Source organism: Anser cygnoides, chromosome 4 (assembly GCF_040182565.1).
Source record: "Anser cygnoides isolate HZ-2024a breed goose chromosome 4, Taihu_goose_T2T_genome, whole genome shotgun sequence".
NCBI lineage: Eukaryota > Metazoa > Chordata > Aves > Anseriformes > Anatidae > Anser > Anser cygnoides.
In genome coordinates this window covers 59805023-59829112 of record NC_089876.1, presented here as the reverse complement: position 1 = coordinate 59829112, position 24090 = coordinate 59805023, and the positions used below count along the sequence as shown (strand labels likewise).

The 24090-nt window shown below is 36.3% G+C and overlaps 2 protein-coding genes across 8 annotated transcripts in view; one reads left to right on the top strand and one right to left on the bottom strand.

Moving 5' to 3' along the window:
* Positions 1-24090, bottom strand: part of CFAP96 (cilia and flagella associated protein 96) — a 91692-nt gene that overhangs the window by 37834 nt on the left and 29768 nt on the right. The gene's annotated exons all lie outside the window — the stretch shown is intronic.
* On the top strand, positions 37-23796 carry PDLIM3 (PDZ and LIM domain 3). Of its 3 annotated transcripts, XM_048078396.2 has the most exons (8): positions 53-400; positions 5158-5309; positions 7009-7093; positions 13157-13224; positions 16496-16759; positions 19726-19853; positions 20961-21072; positions 21897-23796. In XM_048078396.2, the coding sequence occupies exons 1-8, from the start codon at positions 308-310 to the stop codon at positions 22084-22086; spliced, it is 1092 nt and encodes a 363-aa protein (XP_047934353.1). In that variant the 5' UTR covers positions 53-307; the 3' UTR covers positions 22087-23796. The 3 variants fall into 3 exon arrangements, with proteins under 3 accessions (XP_013035251.1, XP_066852358.1, XP_047934353.1); XM_013179797.3 differs by lacking the exons at positions 13157-13224; positions 16496-16759 and adding an exon at positions 12529-12716 and having other exon boundaries at positions 37-400; XM_066996257.1 differs by lacking the exon at positions 16496-16759 and having other exon boundaries at positions 47-400.

The following is a 24090-nucleotide window of genomic DNA, read 5'->3' as shown; positions in this document are numbered from 1 at the left end:
AAGCTGGCTGACTTTCAGGCCGAGGGGGACGCTGAAGCAGCAGATGAAGCTGATGAACTTGTAAACTTTCCAGTGCTCGGGCTTTATTTGTCTGAGCCTGATACTCCCCTCTGTGGGTGGAGAAGCCGAGGGGCTGGCTGACGTCACCCGAGGAGCAGGGATAAAGCCCGGTGCCCGCAGCTGTGGGGTGACCACCAGCTCCCGCAGGGTCAGCTGCCCCGTCCAGCAGGTGCCCTGCCAGCAGCACCCACCTCCCCACACACCTACAGGAAAAAGGAGCGGGAGAGCCCCGGGACACCCGTCCACGATGCCCCAGAACGTTGTTCTCCAAGGACCAGCACCCTGGGGATTCAGGCTCTCGGGAGGAATAGACTTTAACCAACCCTTGATCATAACCAGGGTACGTACCTTTCCATTTCCTCGCTGTTTATTGCATTTTCTAGATGTTGCAGATGTTTGCCCTTTAGTTTTCCTCGATCTCAGTTGCAGTGGAAACTGTGAGCAGATGAGCAAGGAGTTGCTAGTTCTGAGGAGAGCTAGCTGAAAATGAAGTGTTTTTACAAGCTTTATCTGTCTTTCTAGGATTGCTTTATTGGTGTAAAAGAGATTAAGTGCATTTTCTACTCATGCCTCAAAAATTAAAATCAAGTGCCTCGGCAGCAGGAAAACTCTGGCATCGTTTCCCCGGGCAGTCAGATGAGAAAATAATCTCTGAGCCTCCTGGAGGCCAGAGCCCAGCTCTACCATTTTCACAGCCATCCTGTGCACTTGCTGAGGGAGAAGGTGCTGGGCAGCAGCTCCTCGTGTCTGCAAGCTTGTACGTCATGTGCTTTGTGCCAACTTCACAAGATTGATCTGACCCTCGTTTAACTAGAGTAAAATCTGCATGTTGCCAGGGAAGGCAACAGCACCTGTTTTTATGTGCAAATGTTTTCGCTTCCATGAATGTTAAATCAGTGAATTATCAAAAGTTATCTAATCCTGAATATGCAGGAGAGAATTCTTCAGTGCTTTCTGCCATATGTAGTAACAGACAATTTCTATCACACACACACACACCACTGAAGGGCAGCAAGAGCCTGAGCCTTCATTTTTCCCCATGGATTTTGAACTATTAATTTCAATTTATTTAAGAAACTAATTACTTGGTGAATGGAGCATGTAAAAGTCTACAGGTATCTACCATATCTGTATGCATCTACAGATATAGATCCACCTAATGACAAGAAAGACATTATTAGTTTTCATGTTCTGAAAACTGGTATTCAACACAAAGATCAGAATTATTATTTTCCCTGTATTCTTTCTGCTTTTCAGTACCTAGCACACCAAGTGCATGTTGCATGAGCCTCCAAATCACCCATGCCCCCCCCCCCCCAACCAAGCCCTGCACTATGACTCAATATATACACTATGTCTGGTATTAAATAAACGTCAAGAGCCTTGAAGGATGGATACCACTGGTAATGCCTTGCAGTAAATATGCTTCTAAACAGGAGTCTTTAGAAAGTTTAAGCACAAACCCTTCACATATTATACCAGTAAAGATTAGTTTCATTTAAACACTTACTCTAGATGCATACAAGCATAAAAAAAATACTTATTTTAAAAGTAAGCAAAAGAGAATGGTATTACTTGACTTTATGTAACTTCCGAACAAATATTCATCAGACGTAGCACAACCTTTAGACAAACAGAAGACCGAAAAGAAACAATGAATTAAAAAAAAAAAAAAAAAAAAGGAAAATCTCTGGATGTTTTGGGGCCTTCATTGCCTTTTATGGGCCTCTAAAAGAAAAATAGTTTCCATTATCTCTAATGAAAAATATTTTAGCAGTGTCTGGTTTGTATTTTCCCTGTGTTTAGATTAAGTACAATGAAGTTTAAAACTGTAGTAACAAAGGACGTTACTATAAATGTAGCTTTCTAAAGAATAAATGATTTTACAATTGACTCATACCTATCAAATGCCTCACAAGACATAAGCCACTGGCTTCTAGCAAATTATCTCAATGCTCAAAAATCACATTATAAGTAGAGCTATGAAATTATATATATATATTTATATATATATATATATATATGAGAGAGGACATTTAAGTCTGTTTAGCTCAAGTTCAAAAAATTTAATGGTAGATTTGTTTCATATTAATGTATTTGCTATCACAGTATACATTTAGAAGAATCCTTAAGTAAGTATTTATGCTGTAGCTCTTAAGAGCTGGTGAATGTTTTGCAGGATTCAAACACCCTGCTCTTTACAGGCTAGATTTTCCTTTCATATAAGGTATCACCAGCCCTCCATTCACATTTGGTTTAACTGCTCTGACAAGAAATATTATTAGCCATTAAAACAATGAAATCGTTTTCAAATATTTTGAAAAAAATAATAGGACAGCTGTAAGTTTGGTTGGCTATGGCCCCTGTTCAACAAAAGGAAGCTTTTACCAGGACTTGTCTGAGAGACAGACAACACAAGAGATCATCTTACACCTGTCTAAAGAACAGATGTCATCTCAAAAATTCATCTGCAATTTCCCAAGCAAGGCAATTGTCTTGACTGTTTCAAGCAAATGCAAAAACCACAGATCCTGAGCACTGGGAGGGAAGGAGACCAGGAAGGGACTAAAAATAGATGCATTCAGTTAGATTCTACTAGGGTCAAAAATCAAGCAAGTAACTAGAAATCAGGAAAACTTTTAAAATCCTTGGGACTTCACATAGATGCAAAGAAATTAGGTAAGGGAAACTGATCAAAACCCCAGTCTTAATAAAACAGACTAATTTCAGTCTGTGCTGAACAGAAGACCTGGGGTTAGGTATTTAGAGGAATGCCATCCTAGACTGTAAGTAATATTGAATAGAGTTACAGAAAATTAAAACTTGTAGAGGTTGGAAGGAATGGTAATATCAACTCTATATTTAAATTCTATCTTACTATAAACATTTACAGATCACAATGGAAGTGTTTATATTAACTCAGTTTTATATTTAGCCTCTGTCTGCAGACATTCATACCTCTTCAGAAAACACAGAGCTTGAAATATTTATGAAGGTATGTCATGACTGGTTTCATAAGTCTATTAAACAGATGATGAGAGTTTTTCTTCAAAGTATCATAACAGACATTGCCCTGCATGGGGTTAAATAGTTATTTTATCTCCAACAACGTCAGGATGATCAACACATATCCTTGTATTTATCCAAATTGGAGTTACCTAGGATACAGGAGCAACAGATGTGCCATACAGACACGTCCTGAAGAGCAAGGCTAACATTTTCAGAAAGCACCAGGAGGATCTACTTCACGAAGCAGTGAGTGGCACACAACACACACTGTGGCCATAACACGGTTCTAAGAAGTCACAATCTGCATTTCATACATCATGAATAAGTTCCTTAAGAAACGGCATCACCTGCATTACTGAGATACCCACAATATCAATATCACACCGTGATCTGGCAAGGCACAGCCTGATACCTTCCTATCAAATGCAACTCTGCAGCACTTCTTCTATTAAGAGTATTAGTCTGGCTGCGAATGCTCTGTCATGTTATGGAACTGTCCTGCAGTTTGTCATCCCGTGCACATCCACAACATGCTAGGCAAAGTCAGGAGCCATTCCAGGTTACAGGGAGAAGCATGATCACACTTCACCCGTGTATTTATTACTACCTTTATGTATGTCATCTCAGTGTGGTTTATTTAAGCTAAAAGCCGTTGAAGTTTTAAAAACAGACAGTTTTGGAGACCCCAGACTTATGATCTGAGTAACTTTCTTGATTCCTGCTCAGACTGATTACTCAGGCACCTTAACACTTTGTTCCATACATACTACACAAGTCCATTCCTCCATCCTTTTGGAGCGTGGTGGGGCTAAAACCCTCCAGTGTACCCATTTGGAAAGCTTACCTAACTTACTTGATAATAACACGCACACTGCAGTTTGTTACGGAGAAATCACAAATAAGTTTACATGCTGGAATGCACAGAGAAAAAAAAAAACAACTAAGTTCTTCAAGAAGCAGTCAGACCCACTGAACAGAGATGGACAGCTGGAAAGAGTACAGAATGACTATGGCTGATTTTTGCCCTTGTTTCAATACTAACACAGTACAATGCATACCAAAAAGAATATTTCTGTTTAATTTCTATGCTGACAGTTAGTAATGTCACCTCCACAGGCAACAAGTCTACCCAGTTTGCCATAGCTGGGGTTCTGAACATACTGGAGGCATGAGGGGGGGCTTACTTTCTTCTTCTGTTGGAAAATGGGAAACATCAGAACTGAAGAACATCTCCATAGGTTGCAAATGACCTCTACAATAGTTATTTTAAAACAGAACTGTTGCATTTCAATTATTTTAACCATGATGTAGAAGATGATCAGAAATACCAAGAAATCAAACAAAAAAACCTTAGGGCTATGTCTCTGAACGTCACTGATGTTGGCATATTTCCCTGAGGTATGAATTGCACCACACAGATCACCTTGAAGGATCGGGGCCACTGCTACTCAGGTGCAGCAGAACTTAAAGTTCAGCACTTTAAGGAGTTCAGGATCTGGATTAGACGTGAATAAATATATGTTTTCGGTATTATGAGCATATTTATGAGGAGAGGCCATGCTAGCAGGAAACATAGTAACTACTGTAAATTGTCCTTAAACACGGTAAGACCACAAATGGTTTTGTGTGTTGCCCAGTTAATGGCAGGTCACACACCTGAGCATTAAGTAGCACAGTTGTCAAACAGTGTGCTATTCTGCTATTGCCTGAAGTTGGGAGGGAGAACTGAACTGCTTTCGTCAAGCCAATTACACAATGGCAGCTGAGACAGAAGATTCAAGGACAAGTTAAAGCAATTACACAAATTAGAGTGGAAATTATTTAACGCAGAAGCGTGAAGACAATTTTCGTCTACTTTGAAGTTATGATGAGTACAGCATTTAAGTGGTGAGCTGACAGTGGAACTACAGAGGGAACAGCAGAATTAAAAATACAGTTGTTGTTTTTTGTGAGCAATCATACAGTTGTTTACACACCCATCCCCAATGCAACAGGCAATAGGGAAGAAGCATGGCGACATTTGTTTCTCTCTCTCAGTTTTTAAGGTATGTATGCAACTTAAGTAAGCAGTCACAATTTGTTTTTCAGATTACACCTGGAAGCAAGGCTTCGGCTGCCAACCTGTGCCCTGGTGATGTTATTGTGGCTATTGATGGCCTGAGCACAGAGAACATGACACACAACGACGCGCAGGAGAGAATTAAAGCAGCGACACATCAGCTATGCTTGAGAATAGAGAGGTATGTGTGCACATCTGCTTGCTCCTGATAGAAGATACTGTCCAACTAGCTGATTAACGCAGTGTAACTATCATATAGCCTAACTAGGTAAAAGAGCTTTAAGAATTCCACAAAACCTTTAAAATTACAACCAGCTCCAGCTCACCAGCTCCAGACTAGGCCAGATTCCCCAGAGCACACCCTCAGCCACAGGAGCAGCTTCCCTCAGGCTACCCACTACCTTCACTGAGCTACAAACCAACCTCTTACTGCCTCCCCTGATGTCAGGAAATAGACAGTACTTTACATTCTTAGGAAATTAGGGGCTGGAAAGTGCCACAACAGAGCCCTTAGCTAGTTGTCTTAGCTTGTTTAGTTACTGCTCTGCTCTGACACTGCCCCAGCTCCAGGTGCTAATCATTGCCTCCAGTCCTCAAGCACAGGCAAAGCTGCTAGCATATCTTCCCAGTTATGGAAAGCAATGTCACAGCACACTTTCACAAGTAGGAACAAATAAGGGAGGACTAAAGCCTTCCTTTATGGTCACAATGTATAAACTTAAAATAAAAATAAAATAATAAAAAAAACCAAGGATTTTCCAAGCAACGTGAGAAAAAAAGAAGAAAAGAACTCTCTTACCTAAAATGCAGGAGTCCAGAAACTTTTTGCAGTCATTTCTCTCTACTAAAGCTTCCAAGAGCAACAACGTGCATCTTCACATCTCCTAACTGAGTTTGCTCAGCCTTTAATCAGAATCACCTAGCGTACTTTCCCAGCTGCCTCCAAGAATCAGCCAGCTCAGACCAACCTGATGCCCTCCAGGAGGCACAGCACTTTGTTACAGCTGACCACAATGTGCCTTTCCAAATAAAGGAGTATTTTTCTTGGAAGGAGAATTGTCTAGTTACTAGAGCTCAGACCTTGAGTCAAAAATTCCTATGCTTAATGCCAGTATATCAATCTATTACAGATTGCGATACGCCATTTAGCAAGTATTCAAAAATATGGTAAGCGTAATTGCCCGTATGAAATATGTGCATATTTAAGAATATACTGAATATTTGGATTTATATAACAAACAGTACTACTATGTACACACAAGATCAATGTTTAAGAATAATATTATAGCACTTCAAAATCAGCTACCAAATTTCCCTTTGTCAGTGAAGACAGAATTGTAGCAGATATTTGCATGTTTGCTGTCTCTGCTTAAGCAACTGAAAGAGCCACCTGTGAAGCTTTTATTTACAATTGTATGCATACTTTGCAAACCAAGACTGCAATCCTCCTGCATTGAAAAATTAGCCCTTATGTGGATATTGTGGTCATAAAAAAAAAAACAAAAAAACTGATGTTGCTGAGGTTTAGGAAAATTACTAATATATAAACTTATTTGTGAGAAATATTAACCTATCAACCACTAAGAAAAACAAAACTGTATAAAGCTTGGTCTGTCCTGGTCATAAAGGGACTAATTTGTCTTTGCATTTCATTAACTATTAAATTATTTCCCATTGTTCATAGCACTTTTTTATTTTAAAATGATAAATTTTTATACAGTTTATGTACGGTACACTATAAACTGTTAAAGTATTTTTATGTCAAAATGCTAACAAAACAGAGCAAACTACAAATTCCCACACTGCATTATCTTTTACATGGAAATATACAAATATACAGGAATTCAAGTTAATTTCTGCCTTTCTTTCTCTCTCTCTAGGAAAGAGACTAAATTATGGTCCCCACAAGTTTCAGAAGATGGCAAAGCACATCCCTTCAAGATAAATTTGGAAGCTGAACCACAGGTATGAATTCTTAAAATTTACCTAACCATTTTCATTTATCTTTTTACACTCTAAATGATCTCACTCATGGTTATTAAAATTCTTTGAACACCACTTCATCCGTTATCTGCCAGTTTAAGCTAATATGAACCATGACAGGCATTATATATCTTTTTGTATCATATATATATTATATACGTATAATCTTATCTGACTGGATATTTTAGGTTTTCAGCTGCAACTGAAACAAAATTTTACCAATTTACAATACACTCCCATTTTCTTTAAAACTGCACATATCACCATAGTTCTACTACAGAAAAAAAAAATACACTCCTTTTATTCTGATGCTGTTTAAGATGCTTTAACTCCTTTAGAGACCTCATCATGTAGGTTCAGGACTAAATATCAAATACCAAAGCAATGTGCCCATCAAGTCAGAAAAAATCTTTTTGATGGAACAGGCACATAAACAGGGAGATTTGTTAATGTTGGGTCTCTTTACCTCCATATACTTTTGTACCACACCACAGAACTGAAAGTTACTGAATTGTATAAAACCCACTCAGTGATCAATAAGCAAAACGTTCATCACTTCTGAACAGCAAAAGCAATTCCAATCCATTTAAATCCTCCTCTCTCTTCAAACTCATACCCAGTCCCTTGTGAGGAGCTGTGAGCAGAAGTACCCATGTTTTTAATAGTTAATTATCTAGCTGTTGTCTACAGCTAGTGCCTTATTCCTTTGTCATTCCTCCTTTTACTTACATGAACATTTGCTGTAGTCTCAAGAGGGAAAGAGAAAAGAGCATTCTGGTTGCAGGCCAGGATCAAAGCAAGTATGTCAAGTGTTTATTTTGTGCTGTCCCAGAAAAATAAAATTAAAAAAAAAAAGAGCAGATTCCATTTGAACAAATTCTACATAATACATGCTTCCACCAGTTCTGTTTTCACAGTTGCACTCCCAAATATGAATATGGCATTTCAGTGTTCCAGTTCTCTCTCTTCTTTCCAAACTAAAACCTTTGTGTTAAGTGATACAGCAAAGTTCATCAGAAACAATCCACCCTCTTCAGCAGTAAGAGGCAGTGTTACAAAGGAACAAAACGGCTATTTTAAGAGCTCTTTTTTTTTTTTTGTGGAGTAGCTAAGATACACATAGAAGACATAGCAGAGGAACAAAGTCACTACAAAAGCTGTACAGAAGGCCATATAGGTATGCATGACAGGACAGTAATCCAGTAATCCCTGTGCATGAAAGCTGCGTTCCTAAAAAGTGCAGTTACTTACAAATAGATCGCAAGATTTCAGTAAGTGCTATTTGGCAGCCTTCTGAAAAGCAGTCTCCACTGGGCAATTAGAAAAAAAATACTTCTCCTAGATTTAAATAGTGGATCTCTCCATTTTGTGTGTACCTCTTTCCTTTATTGGAAAATCAGGAGTACTGAATATATTCAATAAATAATAAGCCTTAGAAAAGTAGCAATGCTAGTAAACAAATATGCTAAACCACTGGAGGGATGATTTACATTTTAGATTAAATTCTTCCTTCCAAGCACATTTATCACTCTGATCTATATGTGGAAAAAAATAGCCTTTTTTCCATAACTGCAGAAATTTTACACTTAATTTTAATGCATATTTAGTCTCAGCGCCAGATCCATCAGTGTGTGTGCCAGTAGTGCAAACAATTCAGCATGAAAGTTTCTTTAACCTCAGGTGACTATTTACAGCATAATTATATGCCATGTAAGTCACATTAGAGTGTGCTGCAGTCCAATGATGAATAAAAACCTTGAGGCCCAGGCAAGTCAAAAAACAATATCCAAAAGCAGTACGGTATTACTTCAAATGTAAATCCTTTCTATCCGAAAGTATTGCACATATTGGTTGGCCTGCAGAAATGGAAAATCACTGAGTTCTATAAAAAGCATTTCCACCATTTATATAATAATTAGAATTGCCCAAAAGGTCACAGATGTTATAAATGCAGACGGAATTTTTCACTCTTGCCAAGTTCGTTAAGAAAGTTTCATGAGGGGAAAGTCAATAATTTAAAATACATTGGGAGCTAACTAAATAATAATAGATTAGTTGCAATTACTATAATAACTAATAATAAGTTAAATAATTAGTTGCAAGCTAGTAACAGATAGTTATAAATGAAAGTAAAACATGCTTTAAATTGTTCACCATATCAACACGAGGCAAAAGAATGCCTACTTTCAACAGATGGAAAGTATTCTACAGATGTTTATGTGAAATCTGATAAACAATTAATGCTGTGCACAGGGCAGCTCTGGAACAAGGAACCTTTACACAGTAGAAAGCTTTTGCGTTAGGCTGAGCAGCCCCAAACAGTCATTTGGAGACTGATAGAGGGAATTGTCAAAACACCGTGAAAACTCTCCCTGTTTTTTACTTTGGATAGAGCAAACAGAGACAATAATCCCAGCAAATAACTTCCAGCAACAGCTGCTGACTAGGAGCCAATCTTGCAAACTACATGTTCCCACATAAAAACCAACCACCTAATTTTGTTACTCTGGAGCAACCTATAGCATGATGAATAACAGGAAATAATAGACTACCTGAAGTATTACTAATACAATCCCTTCGTATTCTGTATAAAAGTAATATAAAACATAAGGTTCTCAAATAATATAATTAGGAATAGAAAATCATTGTAAATGGCAAAGTGTACCTTATTAAAATCATTTTTTAAAAAAAAAGCTCACGTGTACCTTCCTGATGTATTTTCAATGTAAAACAATGTTATGACCTGTCATTTTTTTTCTCATTTACCTTTTTCACCTCATGTAAAATTAATTTGTTTCCATCACCATATTTCTTTAATGCTTTTATTTGGACTTTTTTTTCATTGCTTTTATCTTTGCTTTTGAACACTTTGTTAAGTGTGACTAGACCTTTGTCCATGAAAGACATATCCTAGGACATATAAATATACTATATACATAGAAAAGTATAAAAAATCCAAACAAACCAAAACCCTATTCTACAAAGTAAGCTTACAGTCTATTAATACTTATAGTCAAGTTTTGAAACCATATAATCATGCTAATGTAGTTTTGAGGATCTAGCCCATCTTATGTAACAGCACTCAGAGATGATGATTTTAGTCCCCAATACCTCCAACAGGTAAACACTTGTGTACTGTCATGGTAATTATCCTCAAGGAATGCCAACACTTGGTCCTTGCTAGATGCATTTCTGCAGACTTTTGAGGCTCTGTTCATTCTGTTGCTGATATCTATATCAATGCAAAATGCATTAGTCTTACAAAAAGGACATCAGTCAAGTAGAAAGATTTTAAGAAATGAAATACTGTAATTATAAAATATTCCTGCTTAGGAATTTCAACAACCTTCAGTTCTCGTTTAGCTTTGGAACTAAAGGAGGACTTCTCACAGATTCAATAAGATCCAATAAACACAAGAGCTGGACTATTTGCTGTATGTTCTTTCACTGACATTTTATATGAATAGATGAGGGTTTTTTTTAAAAAAAAAGGAATTTAAGTTTAACTAACTGCAAATACCTGTTTCACAACTGTTATATTGTAAATATGCTATTACAGTGCCATGTCTTCTGTGCTGTTCGTCAACAAGAATTAAACAGGCAGTGAAATGACAATGTTCATGGTTGTTTTTGTTTGTTTTGTATCATACATGGATTTAAACCAATTTAAAACAGTTTTATATTAATATCTTTCATAAAGTAGACACGATCCTAAACAGTAGAAGCTTACTTCCATTTACTAATACATTTTGTCAACAGCAACCCAATTCTACTAGACAGAAATCAAGAACTGCAAGTAAAATCTCTGTGCTCATTTATCTGATTGCTGCTTTCAGTAATCTCTTCCAGTGCAATGCTGCTAAACATTTCCATTTAATAAAGCTGCTTTTTACTCTTTGCATCTTCTGGCTGCACGCACTATATAACCATGACTTTTCTTAAGGTTTGTTCCTAAATACATTTCTAAAAGCATTCAAATTTTTCAAATGAAAACTACAGGGCCAATTCACATTCAGGCATTCAGAATTTTTATAAATAATTCACCAAATCTTTGAACAGAGACTTGGTATTTTCGGAAAAATAAAATAAAATAAAATAAAATAAAAGGGCAATAATGTTTGGGGAATAAATAAAAACCTACAGATGTCAAAAATGTGTCCATGCTTACCTCATCTGCTCTTTTTATCTTGATTTATTCCATGGATTTCAGTATTAAAATTATATTGCATTTGTTGCTAATAAGTTGTATTTTATTTCAACTGGAAATTTTTCTAACATTCCTAAAGGAATTTAGGAATTCCTTTAGTAATAGGTAATCTAAAAAGGGCATTTCTACATTAAAAAATAATAATAATAAAAATAAAAAATAAAAACTTGGTTTAAAATTTTACTTATCAAAACAAGGAGACTGGTTTGTATCGCTTGCAAGATATGACCAAAAGACCACAATTGCACCTGAGTAATTTTAAAACTGAAGATGTTTGATGTGTCATCATTACAAAGTATGTGATAGTAAATGCAGAGCATAAACTGTACACAGTGATTAAGCCAAAAGCTCCAGTACCTAAGGTACAATTCGGAATAAATCTCATTCAGGAGTATCAGAACTTAAACTCTCTATAGTCATAAGACACAGTGTGATATCAACGTAAATACAGAAATGGTCTATTGCAGTATACGTATCTGTATAGTATTGTAGATGTATTCCTATTACTCCAATTACAACTTCTAGCACAGATTTGAACTCAAAAGTTAGGAATAAGAAAGCACTCAGCAGGTGTGAAAGTCCTGTTCTCACTTCGCGTTTCATCCTCTGCAGATTTGCTATTAGGTGGCCTAAATGTTTGGAAGTCCAAACGCTATGCAAAATACACATCTCAAAAACAAGGCCAAATCAGAGAATTGGCAGAGATATATTCTCATTGAAATATAATTTACTGAATATATATTTCTCATTAAAATACTGATGATCTGTGCTATCTTACCATTGCAGCTTCCAGTCAATATGGGGGAAAAAAAAGGCAGAAGTCAGAGATTAACACTGAAACAGAGTAATTAAGCTAACTAACTATATGTGAAACGTTTCTAAACGATGAACATAAACATTGTAAAATCTAGAGAATGATACAACAAGTTGCTATAATATTCATCCCTCCCATTTCGTCTTGTGCTACTCACCAATATGGAATACCTTCTTCTTGCCCTGAGGCAGAAAATATAGTCTCTGAATGTATATGGCTTAAGTAGCGAATAGAAAATTCATGGAAAAATATAGTGTGCTTGCACCAGTTAAGAAATAACAAAGTTGCAAAAGTAAAAAATGCAGAGATTAACAATACTGATGTTGTCAGTTTTACTCATTACTAGCTTTGGTGTGCATTGTAGCTTTGTGTATTTTGTCTGCCTATCACGTACAGGAATTCAAGCCTATTGGTACGGCTCACAACAGAAGGGCCCAGCCTTTTGTTGCAGCAGCAAATATTGATGACAAAAGACAGGTAGTGAGCTCCTCCTATAATTCTCCAATTGGGCTGTATTCATCTGGCAATATACAAGACGCGCTTCATGGACAACTGAGGAGTCTCATTCCTAACTCATCGCAAAAGTGAGTACTGGTATCTCCTTATAATAATACACGCTCATTTGTGTTATATCACTATCTGTTCTGTTTTCAATTAAAAAGTCCAGCTCTTGCTGTTTTGGCTGATAATCAGGGGTTTATTGATTATCCAAAAAACTGGTGATAATTGAAGCAATTTTTTTCCAGCACAGAAAACTATGCACTCAACTCTGTAGTAGCAGCACTGCAGGTAGCTACAATTTGCCCTCTATGTTGGGCAGCAACTCTACCTCTCATCCTTCTCTAATTGCCCGTTATTCTCAAAGTTTCTCAGCACTAAATTGATGGTCTTTTATCTACCAGGAATGTACAAATAAACACAGTTACTTCATGGTTACAACTTCAAACATTTATTACCTACTTTTTAACAAGAAATAAGTATGTACAGGCCAAAGGAAGTTATTTTAACCCTCTTGTCTTTACAGGATATCAACTACTTTGAACACAGGCATAATATTCGGCCCAAACCTTTCATACTCCCAGGCCGAAGCAGGTTATAAACTCTGAGTGCTGTGATGGATTTGCATGCATGGTGTTATTTTTTAATGGATACTCACAAACCATATTAATGGAGCATACTGAGGCATTTGAAATTAATTTACAGTGGTATATAACTTAATGCTGAAATTTAAAAACCTGAGTTGGTGGACTTGCAGATATCAGGCTTGAAATTCAAAATTTCCAAAAGAAAGTAGGTCCAGACTCTACTCTCAGTTTTACAGATACAAGTCTGAAGGAACTATATTCATGAATATGATTCAGATTACAGTGTAGCACCAGGTATTGTACACATAAATTTACAGAGCTGTGAAATTCTTCTGTCCAAGTGCAAATATATGTAACTTCTTAACTTGCTAAATAAAAGATAGCTAGTTTTTTTTAATTACCATCTAGGCTATACAGAGATTTTAAGTTTATTTTTCAGCAGACAGCTATTCAGAAGACAACCTAATGACCTAATATAGAGCTAAAACAGAACTGTCTGATGCTAAGATCTGTAAAGCTCTAGAATGCAGAAAACATCATATATTTACATACCTTGTTTTGGTGTAATATTCCTCTATCATAACTGGGGGCAAAATACCTGGCTTACTATGATTTACTATGATTTACAATACTTACTTACTATGATTTACTATGATTTACAATATTAAATACAGAGAGGAGAAAAACAATACAAATTCTGTGGCTAAAATGCAAGGAAGTTCAAAAAAGCTTGAGTGACGCAATACAACGCTATCCTTTATCCTTTCTATCAGTGACAGATTTTACCGGTGGATTTAGTGTTCTGTATTTCATACCGAAGGTCAAACTGCCTGCATTTTAGTTATACTATTTTGAGTCTGATAAACAAGACTTAAAAAAAAAAATAAATTACAATCTCATATGGATTGTCGGTTTTGTAGGATGTGTTGCTTTGGAAACATACGTGGCCTCTAACAGCAGCATTTACATGTAGACTAGACAAAAGAGATAACAAAAGAAGACAGAAAATAAAGAAGATTAAAATATAAATATATATATATATCTCAAATATATTTGCTATATATAAATAGCAAAAAAAGATAGACAAAAAAAGATAGACAAAAGCCTAGACTGGCTTTTGGACCACTAGGTACCATCTTCAGGTACCTAATCAGATTTACAGAAGCTCAACTGGGTGTGTTGGGAGCCTACTCTCCTAATTCAGAAACCTCAATTACACAATATTTTCAGTGAAAATGATGAAATAAATGGCTATTTTCCAGCTTGCCAGATAATACCAACCTGTCAGAAATGCACCAAGTCTCAGAACGTTAGCTGGGCAAGTCTGTGTGGTGTTTTAGTGTTGAATAAGTCCATATTTACAAACTGCAGAATCTCTGATGGAGAATCTTACTTCCACAAAACCCTGGCTGTCACACTGTTTGTCTCCTACTTTTTCAGCAGTTTGGCTGTAAAAATACTCTTTGTTAAATACAACAGAAAAACCCAAACCTCCACCTTGACTGTAATTATCCCTTTGGAACGGACAGCTGAGACTAAACAGGACTGACTAAAAGAGGAGCTGATTCTGGACTGTGGGATTGAGCTAACAGATTTGACATTAGCCACAATTTTGGACTGGACTTTGACAAAACTAACTGGAAATTATCTTCTTTATATATGATTATATTTTATTTATGCTTCACTTTATTCTGCTTTAACATCACTTCAGCTGCTTATAGCAAGATTTATGCTTCTTCTGTCCTTCTCTCGTTATTATCCATTTACTAACACTATCAGCACTGATAAAACTTATCTTACTGCAGAATCTAAAGGTGGTCTTATTCTTTTACACACACACAAGAATGTAATTTTATAAATTGCCCCCAGTATTAGTATTTTTGTCTGACTCACTAGGTGATAATACAGAGCTTGTACTTTTGCTTTCAGACTTGCCTACCATTCATTGAATTACCTTTCTTTTGATATGGCTTGAATTGTAGACAACGTATTTCCCTTCACAATTTCAAGAAAGTGGTCCTACACAAATTCTCCATTGAATCAAAGGGAAAATTTGGGTTTTCTCCATACACGAGTAACTACTGGGCAGAGTACTGCACTGCACAAACTGTGAAATGTAATACACTCCCTGGTTTACACAGAATCGTTCATCTTGGAAAGAGCTGACATAACCCTGATGTGCAGGTTGGAGGGAAAAGATCAAGCATTTATCATCTCTTGGCTCTGAACATCATATAAATGGTAGCCTGTGGAAAGCCTGGGTTAAGTGCTGTTACACAGCAACAGGAAAGAAGTATCCCTGAACCAAGAAAGCCTCTGAGGTGCTATGGAGAAAAGACTGAAGTATTCAAATTAGTGACATTGAAAAAGACTAATGCTTGCAATATTTTACTAATTCTTCTTAACAGACTTCATGTTGGTGTGCAGCAAGTTTACTCCAGTAATGTAGACCAACATTGATATAAAACTTCACATCCTTTTTATTTTATATAAATCACATGTAAAGTCTACTTCAGAAGGAGCAAAATTAATTCTTTGAATACATAGCCACTGTTTTTGTGAAGGACCACTTTACGTTCTACTGGAAACACTGTAATTTAGAAAAGCAAAAGTATGCCTGGCTATTTTCACATCTTTTTTTCTTTGGAATATGCAACAAATATTTAACAAATATATATATATATATATATGTTGTTAAATACATTTTAAAAGATTAACAAATACCAAGGAAATGTAGGAAATGTTGGATTTGTTATGTGACTTTATAGTAGTCTCTTCAGCCTGAGATGGATTACAAGGTACAGGACTGGAATGGTGCATTTAGGATTCCAGTATTGCAGGTGTTTATTCTGTCACTGACATGTACAACTCACATAACTTTTGTAAGCTACCCTTTTGGAGATCTTAAAAGTTACTCACTTAGAACAATGAGTTTTAGTGAGGCTTAATTAATCCTCAAAGAAAATCTAGCATTCAAAATACAAAGTAATACTGTGTTCTGAATTATTCAATCTATTATATTTTTGTCTTTAAAGATAATGCATGCCAGAATTTTGAGGAATGCTTTATAAGTGGCATTGACGCTTTTACTTTTCAATGAATGCACATACTTTTGCTTTTCTCTACTTTCTCTACTTTGGCTTTTCTGTATTTGTTGTATTCATGCTTTTGAGTCTTGTTAACATCACCATATTCCTGTACTTTTGTCTTTCTTCTCTATAATCCGACACGCACTGCACACCTTTCTGCAATCTGGCTGTAACGTGCAATTAACACAGTGGATGCAGTACTCCTTCGGGGATTGACTGTGGCAGTGGACGCAGCACCCCCTCTTCCATTAGCACCGTCAGCTCTATCTGCCCCACCGAGCTGAAAGCGGTGGCTAAGATGGCCCCTAACGTTCCCCTGGAAATGGAGCTGCCCGGTGTCAAGATTGTACATGCTCAGTTTAACACACCCATGCAGTTGTACTCAGATGACAATATCATGGAAACACTGCAAGGCCAAGTTTCTACAGCTCTGGGGGAAACACCCATCATGAGGTAATTAGAGCAGTACGTTTAATATTGTTGGATATACAAATTTAGGATATACTGACAATCCCAGGCTTTAAGAATTTACATGGTTTCTACAACAAGGTGTAAAAGGGTTAGAGAGAAACTAAGTTATTTAAAAACATTCAATATTTTCCTTAATCTATTAGTAATTTATGACTTTTTCATCTGAAGTGTTAAAAGTCTTTCAGATTTTACAAATAACTCTTTCATAGGAAATAATCTCGTAGTTGTAGCTACTAAGTAAAAGCTGATTAAACTGTCTTTACTGTAAGCTGACTGACCACTCCAATTCAAGATTGATTCCCTCCAAAATTCACAACTATTTATTATTGTTTTAATTGTTGCTATTTAAGAATTTATTCTTATTAATCATTAATACATTATTATTATTAACTGACATTTCTTTCAACCGTTGAAATTCTAGTTATGAAGCTTAGGAGATCTTGTAGATATTCACGCTCTTTAGCTCCCACCTAGGACAATTCATTCAGTACCACTAGCTTTTCTCCAAAAAGAGCCAGAATTGACTTTCTAGGCGTACTGATAGATCTCTGTAAAGGTCAAAAGCTGATTCATGAATTTTACCTACTACAGGAACTGAAGGGCAGGTAGGAACCTTGTGAATCTGGACAGTAATGATGAATAATAAAATGTTTTAAAGCTCTACTCATTTTTTTCAAGGTACAATTTATCATTCATATTGTTTTATCTCTACTTTTGCATAATAGTAACTTATTTTTCTGTTTCACAACAGTACTTAAGTTCATAATTTATAATATGAATGATGTAAACTAAAGCTAATTACTAATACTTTAAATAAACTATAATCTCTGGCACCGATGAGTCTTTTTCAGCACCTTGCAGAACTGGGCTGTTACTAACCGTAAAAATCATATTTGTCTAGTATTTAAGTTCACTCTAATCTGATGAAAACAAAACTGTACTTCATGAAGTCTGCTGAGTGATGTTACTCTACTGCATGAATCTTATCCTCAATCACAAAAAAAAAAAAAAGGCCAACTTACTTTTTCCTTATTCTGAAATATGGATTAAGCCCAGAGTAATCAGGTTTCATGAATGCCTGTAGTGTTCCCAGTTTGAGAACTGTCTGTCTACACAGGTTTGAAATCTCTCTTTTGTTGCGAGATTCATTTTCACTAGGTATGAATTTAGAAATGTTTTCTCATACACTTGTGCCTGATTTTTGGCTTTTGTATGTAACTGTATTATCACTTGTTTGATTTTTAGGAATATTTTAGTAAAGAAGAGAGAATCAAGGGTTTAAGTAGATATTTTTAAAAGTGAGCTCACTCTTTAGATTAAAAGTTTACGAGGAGAGAAAAAAATGGTATTTTATTCACTGGCTTAAAAATGGCTCAGAGAAAGCTGGTTGATTCTTGAAGATGTAAGCAATTAATATAATCAACAGTGGCCTCTAGCTGGCTGCCCAAGTGCTGCTGCTCTTACTGTGCATTTGACAGTCTAGATGTTATCCTGGGAAACAAACAAAATTGTCTAAGTCAAAAACAGTTTAATTCCTTGTGAAATTAGTGGGTTTTTTTGTTTGATTGTTTGTTTTTGCTTTTTTTTTCCAGTAGCAACTTACCTAACGTTCAACAGAGAGTTAGAAGCCAGTTGTAACAGGAAATTTAAACTGGACATTTACACAAATATCAGTGAGATAACAGACTGCACTGAAGTGAATTTTGACCTTTCTAATTAGTCCCAGTAGCAGTTTGAAATTTACAGATGCCACACATTTGGCCTAATTCCTGACAGTGCATGCAGTCATCTGCTCTTCTTTTCAGCTACTCAAGATGTTACTTATCATGATCAATTTAAAATATTCAGCACAGTTTAAAATACCATGAAATATTCTTGGTACATTCCTTAGTTCACAGGTCATTGGAAATTCAATCATCAATTGTTGTAAGGGAGTGTAGTGATAGGACAAGGAGTAATGGCTTTAAATTAAAAGAGGAGAGATTTAGATAAGATGTTAAGAGGAAATTTTTCACTCAGAGGGCGGTGAGGCACTGGCACAGGCTGCCCAGAGAAGCTGTGGATGCCCCATCCCTGGAGGTGCTCAAGGCCAGGCTGGATGGGGCTTTGGGCAACCTGGGCTGGTGGGAGGTGTCCCTGCCCATGGCAGGGGGTTGGAACTGGCTGGTCTTTAAGGTCCTTCCAACCCAAACCATTCTGTGAATTTAAGTGTTATTTGGACAAAAATTTACCTTATATTTTTATCATAAAATTGCCATTACAAAAAAATAAGTCATGTGCCATTCTAATATAATTTACAAAATAAATTTTCCAGTCAACAGTGTTTATCTTACAATGTTCTCTACCACACAATACTTCATTCTCTTTTGACACCTCCATAAATTAAATAAGTAACAATTAGCTTAGATAAATAATCACCATCTTAACTAGCTGACTGAGCCAACTTAGAAAATCAAGAATATCTTGTCTTCATGACACTCTTCCAAAGTGTTTGTTTAGGTTTTGTCTGACCCCATGTAAAGACATGAGCTGTGATTTTATCAGCATTCTTGAGGCCAGCTGCTGTGACAATGGAATTTCTGGATACTGCACCAGAGAGCATCTGCTAATACAGCAGCTGATCACTTGAATGCAACTGCTTTGAAGTTAAATGCAAGTACTGGCTTATTTCCAAATGCTGTTAAGAGCCAGGGCAGTAATTATGGAAATACTGTCATGAGTTCATAGATTTATTTTTGTATGAATTCCACAGAATTTTTTTCCAGTACATTAGATCAAGAGAGGACTATATAAAGCAGTACTACCTGGAGGAAGGAGTCCTTCAGTGATTGTAGAAATTCACTCGTCTTTACATCTGTTTCCTGAAACATATTCTATGCCTGTCAGAGCTATTGCTTCTAAGTTACGTTCATTAACTGCTTTATCTGCTCTTCCTCCCTGCGATGCAGTGACCCAGCTCCCACTGCGGTGCCTCAGTCCGACGTGTACAGGATGCTGCATGCCAACCAGGAGGAGCCCAGCCAACCTCGTCAGTCTGGCTCCTTTAAGGTGCTCCAGAATTTAGTCTCCGAGGAAGGTGGTTAATAATGACATATTCTACCTGTTCAAAGTATTTTTAAATGTTTGTGGGAAGGGGGGAATCTGAGAAGAAAATAAGAGATCAGAACTATACGAAGTTCTGACAGACCAAGTTGTTTTGAATCTGACAAATAGTACACAAGCCTACTAACATTTTTCCCCTTGCTTTTATAGCTAGCAGTGTCCCATGTGAGTAAGATGGGAATGTTAATTACATTTTTCAGAATCTCTTCTCAGAATGTTAAGACTGTTAGTGTACAAAGTTGATTAGAGCTGAATGAGGTTTTATGCAAGAGAACTTTTGGGATAACAAGAAACAAAACTCTCTCTTCCACATCCAGGAAAAGAGAAATATAAACCAACTCCCAAAATAAGTTTTACTCATCCCCTCTTAATTTTAAATAAAAACTGAAGACAACAATACCATTTACAGTCATATTTTCTTCAAATGAAGAGGTTTTGAAAATAAAAAGGAACATTAAACTAAAAGCTATAGGTTTCTTACATTTACAGTAAGCATAAGTAGTAAAATATAACCAAAAATAACCTAAAAATATTTAAATATTTATCATTTCAATTTTTATACCTAAATATTTACCAGAGAAGGAATAAATATATCTATTTTTTCTGTACATATATTATTTTGGGATTTTGGGGGTAATCTTCTTCTTGTATTTTGCTGTATTTTTATATTTGTATTATGTTATAAATCTTTCTGAATTTCTTGTATGGTTAGTTATACAAATAAGAACTAAGCTTTCAAACAATAGGTCTTGACTATGTTAAAGTGCTATGTTAAAGCCAAATCCTCCTCCTCCTATTATACCCAGGATCTGCAATCAGTGAATGAGCAGATGCCTATGAGACAGAGTACTATCCTTTTAATCAGTTGTACCTGCTTTTTGGCTATAGCATACAATATCCTTCCCAAATCCAAAGACATGGGATCTGGCCCACTAAACTTGTACAGAGAAACTTCATTATTAGTTGGCATAAGTGAACGCCTGTAAATACATCCAGAAGTGTGTATTTACAGGAAAAGTGCTTAACTGCTTCAGATGCTTTTATTTCAGCCTGTGCTTAACAGAAATGTTTTGGTTCTCAGATGGACGCCCTGTGGGTACAAGAAGTGTGAAAGCACCTGTGACAAAGATACCCACCGGCTTGCCTGGTGCCCAGAAAGTGCCACTGTGTGACAAATGTGGGAGCGGAATTCTGTAAGTTGTTTCTTTCTAGTTTTAGAAATCTCTAGGGTAAGCACATGCCCTCGAACACCATCACAAGCTAGAGGAATCCTTATCAAGTGATGGTCTCTGCCTGAGAGACAAAAAGAAAAATGCTTCTAGAAAACAGAGATATGAGCTAATGATTTGAGATTTAGGACAATATATTTTTATATGTTAGCCACTTTAAATACAGACAATTTCAGTTTTGACACTGTACTGCAAAAGTTTTAATTAAGGTGTCTCAGGGCCTTTTGCAAGTCGATCATTAACACATACTAATGAAAACAGCAGTCACCCGTGCTATGCTGTGTTAAGCTGTGAATTCTGCAGGTTGCTCAGGGGTGTAGAGCACCCCTCTCCCAGGTGAGTGGGAGTATCTGGAACACTGAGGCCTATTTTGAAACTTCAGATTTATGTTTGAATGACATCACTAACTTCAGCAAAGGACGCAGATAATGATGAGCTCAGACCGCAGTCACCAAGGAAATGTGTTTTATAAACTCATTTACCACCATTTTGATAGGTGGGACTGTACTTTCTGTGTTGTAACCAAAATAACATGATTCTTCAAACCCTGTTTTTCCAATAAACTATCGAACAGTCCACATCATCCCCTCTAATGCCTTTTATATCTCGCTTACTCAAACTCAACTTCCAATCTTAGATTGTGCAGAGCCTGGCAAAACCAGAGAAACTAAGGCCTTAAGAGAGATACCTAGAACTTGCTTCATGTCATACTGCTGTTTCTTCGCACTTTAAATTCCTATGAATTAATTGTGTGTTTGTTTTTTTTTCTTGTAATTGTTTCCATATAGAGGGACAGTGGTGAAGGCACGGGATAAATACCGGCACCCAGAATGTTTCGTGTGCTCCGACTGCAATCTTAACCTGAAACAAAAGGGCTACTTCTTCGTGGAGGGCCAGCTGTACTGTGAAGCTCATGCGCGAGCTCGCATGAGGCCACCAGAGGGATATGAAGCAGTTACTGTTTACCCAAAATGCTAGTCTTACCTTAGCACACACATACATGCATGCACACGAGAAGCCATTACCAGCTTAGAACTGCAGTACAAGTGTCAGGACTCCTGCCTGAATCCAAAGTAGCAGCTTTTAAACTGTCTCTTATGGGAATCTGAGCAAGGTGGAAGTCCCTATTAACCAGCAGTAACGTACTATACCAGTAAAATTCTGTCAAAGGATTATCTTTGAAGTTGCCAATATAACTCGGTGGAGTATGAACTAAAACAGCTGTACTGGAATAACAAAAGTGAAACAGCAGTGTTATTACAGGATCACTACAGTATACACACACATCCTGTAATCAAGACATTATTTTTAACATAAATTAAAAATCTGTGCAAGCAGCAAAAAACATTGAAAGCCTCGTTGTGTTACAGGCTGTGCGCTACCAAATAAAGAAAATTGACAGATCGTTAGAAAAGCAGCTATTTTACATGGATAGTACAAAGCAACCAGATGTTCATGTCTGCTTCAACCATCTATTATTCAAGTATCATTAATGTGTGCCAAAAAATAGATTTCGCTTACTTTGCTTTGAATTTGGGGTTATATTTACTTAATTTTCTGATGCAGCAAATGTGATGAGGAATAAATACCTATTCATACAAGAAAATGCCTAGTGTAATAAAGACCATTTAGTAAGAAGTAAAACAGTTCTATGTTGTTTCAGTGATTTACAATGAAATTGGCTTTCACATCACTTCACAGAAAATTGTTCTGAGGCATGCACACACATACATTGCTTTTTGGAAAAAAAAAATATTCTAATAGGAACTCACTGCAAATCAAGAATGAAAGTAAATTTAAAAACCTTTCTGCAGAAAATGGTACTGTTATTTGCCTCTCCATCACTTAATTTCCTTAATAGGTACAATGGAAAATATCATTATAATACGTTTATTTCTGGTAATTAAAATTTGGACATCTTTAAAAATGACTGATAATTAAAATAGGCAGGAGAAATATCTTTTATAAAAAGCCTGATGAACTTCCAAGGAGGGGGGGGGGGGGGGGAAAGCTGGATGAAAACAGTTTTTAAATCAACTTCTGAAACTCTTTTAAGGGTTGCATTGCTTTCAGGTAGGTGCCAGCTGCATACACACACACCTGTCTGACAAATTCAGCCTTAGCATTTTCCAAAAACATCAACTCCATACATCAATTCATAGCAGAAGTGAACAACTAACGGTAAAAAAATCTTACATACTTTTCCGATTCTAAAATACATAAGAAGCTTAAAATGTAAGTGGAATACAGAATCAAAATTAGAAGCTGTATATACTTTACATTTATTTTTTAAATTGAGATGAATCACAAAGCCTGAAATGAAATGTTTGTATACTCAAAGGCTTTTCAAGGTGTCTTAAACTATTATTTCTGAATTTAAATCTTCTTAAAATGTATGTGTCCCTGCATTTAGAATTTAAGTCTGCATACCAAAAGCATATAGAGATGCACCCTTCTAAAGGTTAGTTCCTGAATTATTTTCAGGCACAAAACACAATTCTGCTCCTCACGTATCATGGAGGAGCAGAATTCATAAAGTAAACATGAAAATCATTTTGAAAGTGAGAGTGCATATAATGTGTATTTTTACAAACCTGAAATATCATTAGTGTTTTACAATAATTGCTTAATGTTCATTTATTTGTGGAGCAACTGAAAGTAAAAATAAATCACTACATACGATGAAAATTCTGTGTTTCTTTTTAACAGGTATGAAAAATGAGAAAGTGTGAGTGTCAAGGGGCTTGACAATAATAGAAGTTTGGCATTTTCAGCCACGCAGAGCAGTATGCTTTGGATTTATCAAACAGCTGGCAAGAATTAAACAATTTTTAGACGAGGCATTTGAACATATAATCTGGGCAAAATTAGTTTTCTGAATGAAATTATGTGCTTTCAAAACTGGAGACCCTCAACTGCCCTCTCTTTAACAGGGCAAACATACCAATTGAAAACATGGGGAAACTCCCAGGAATGTAGCTA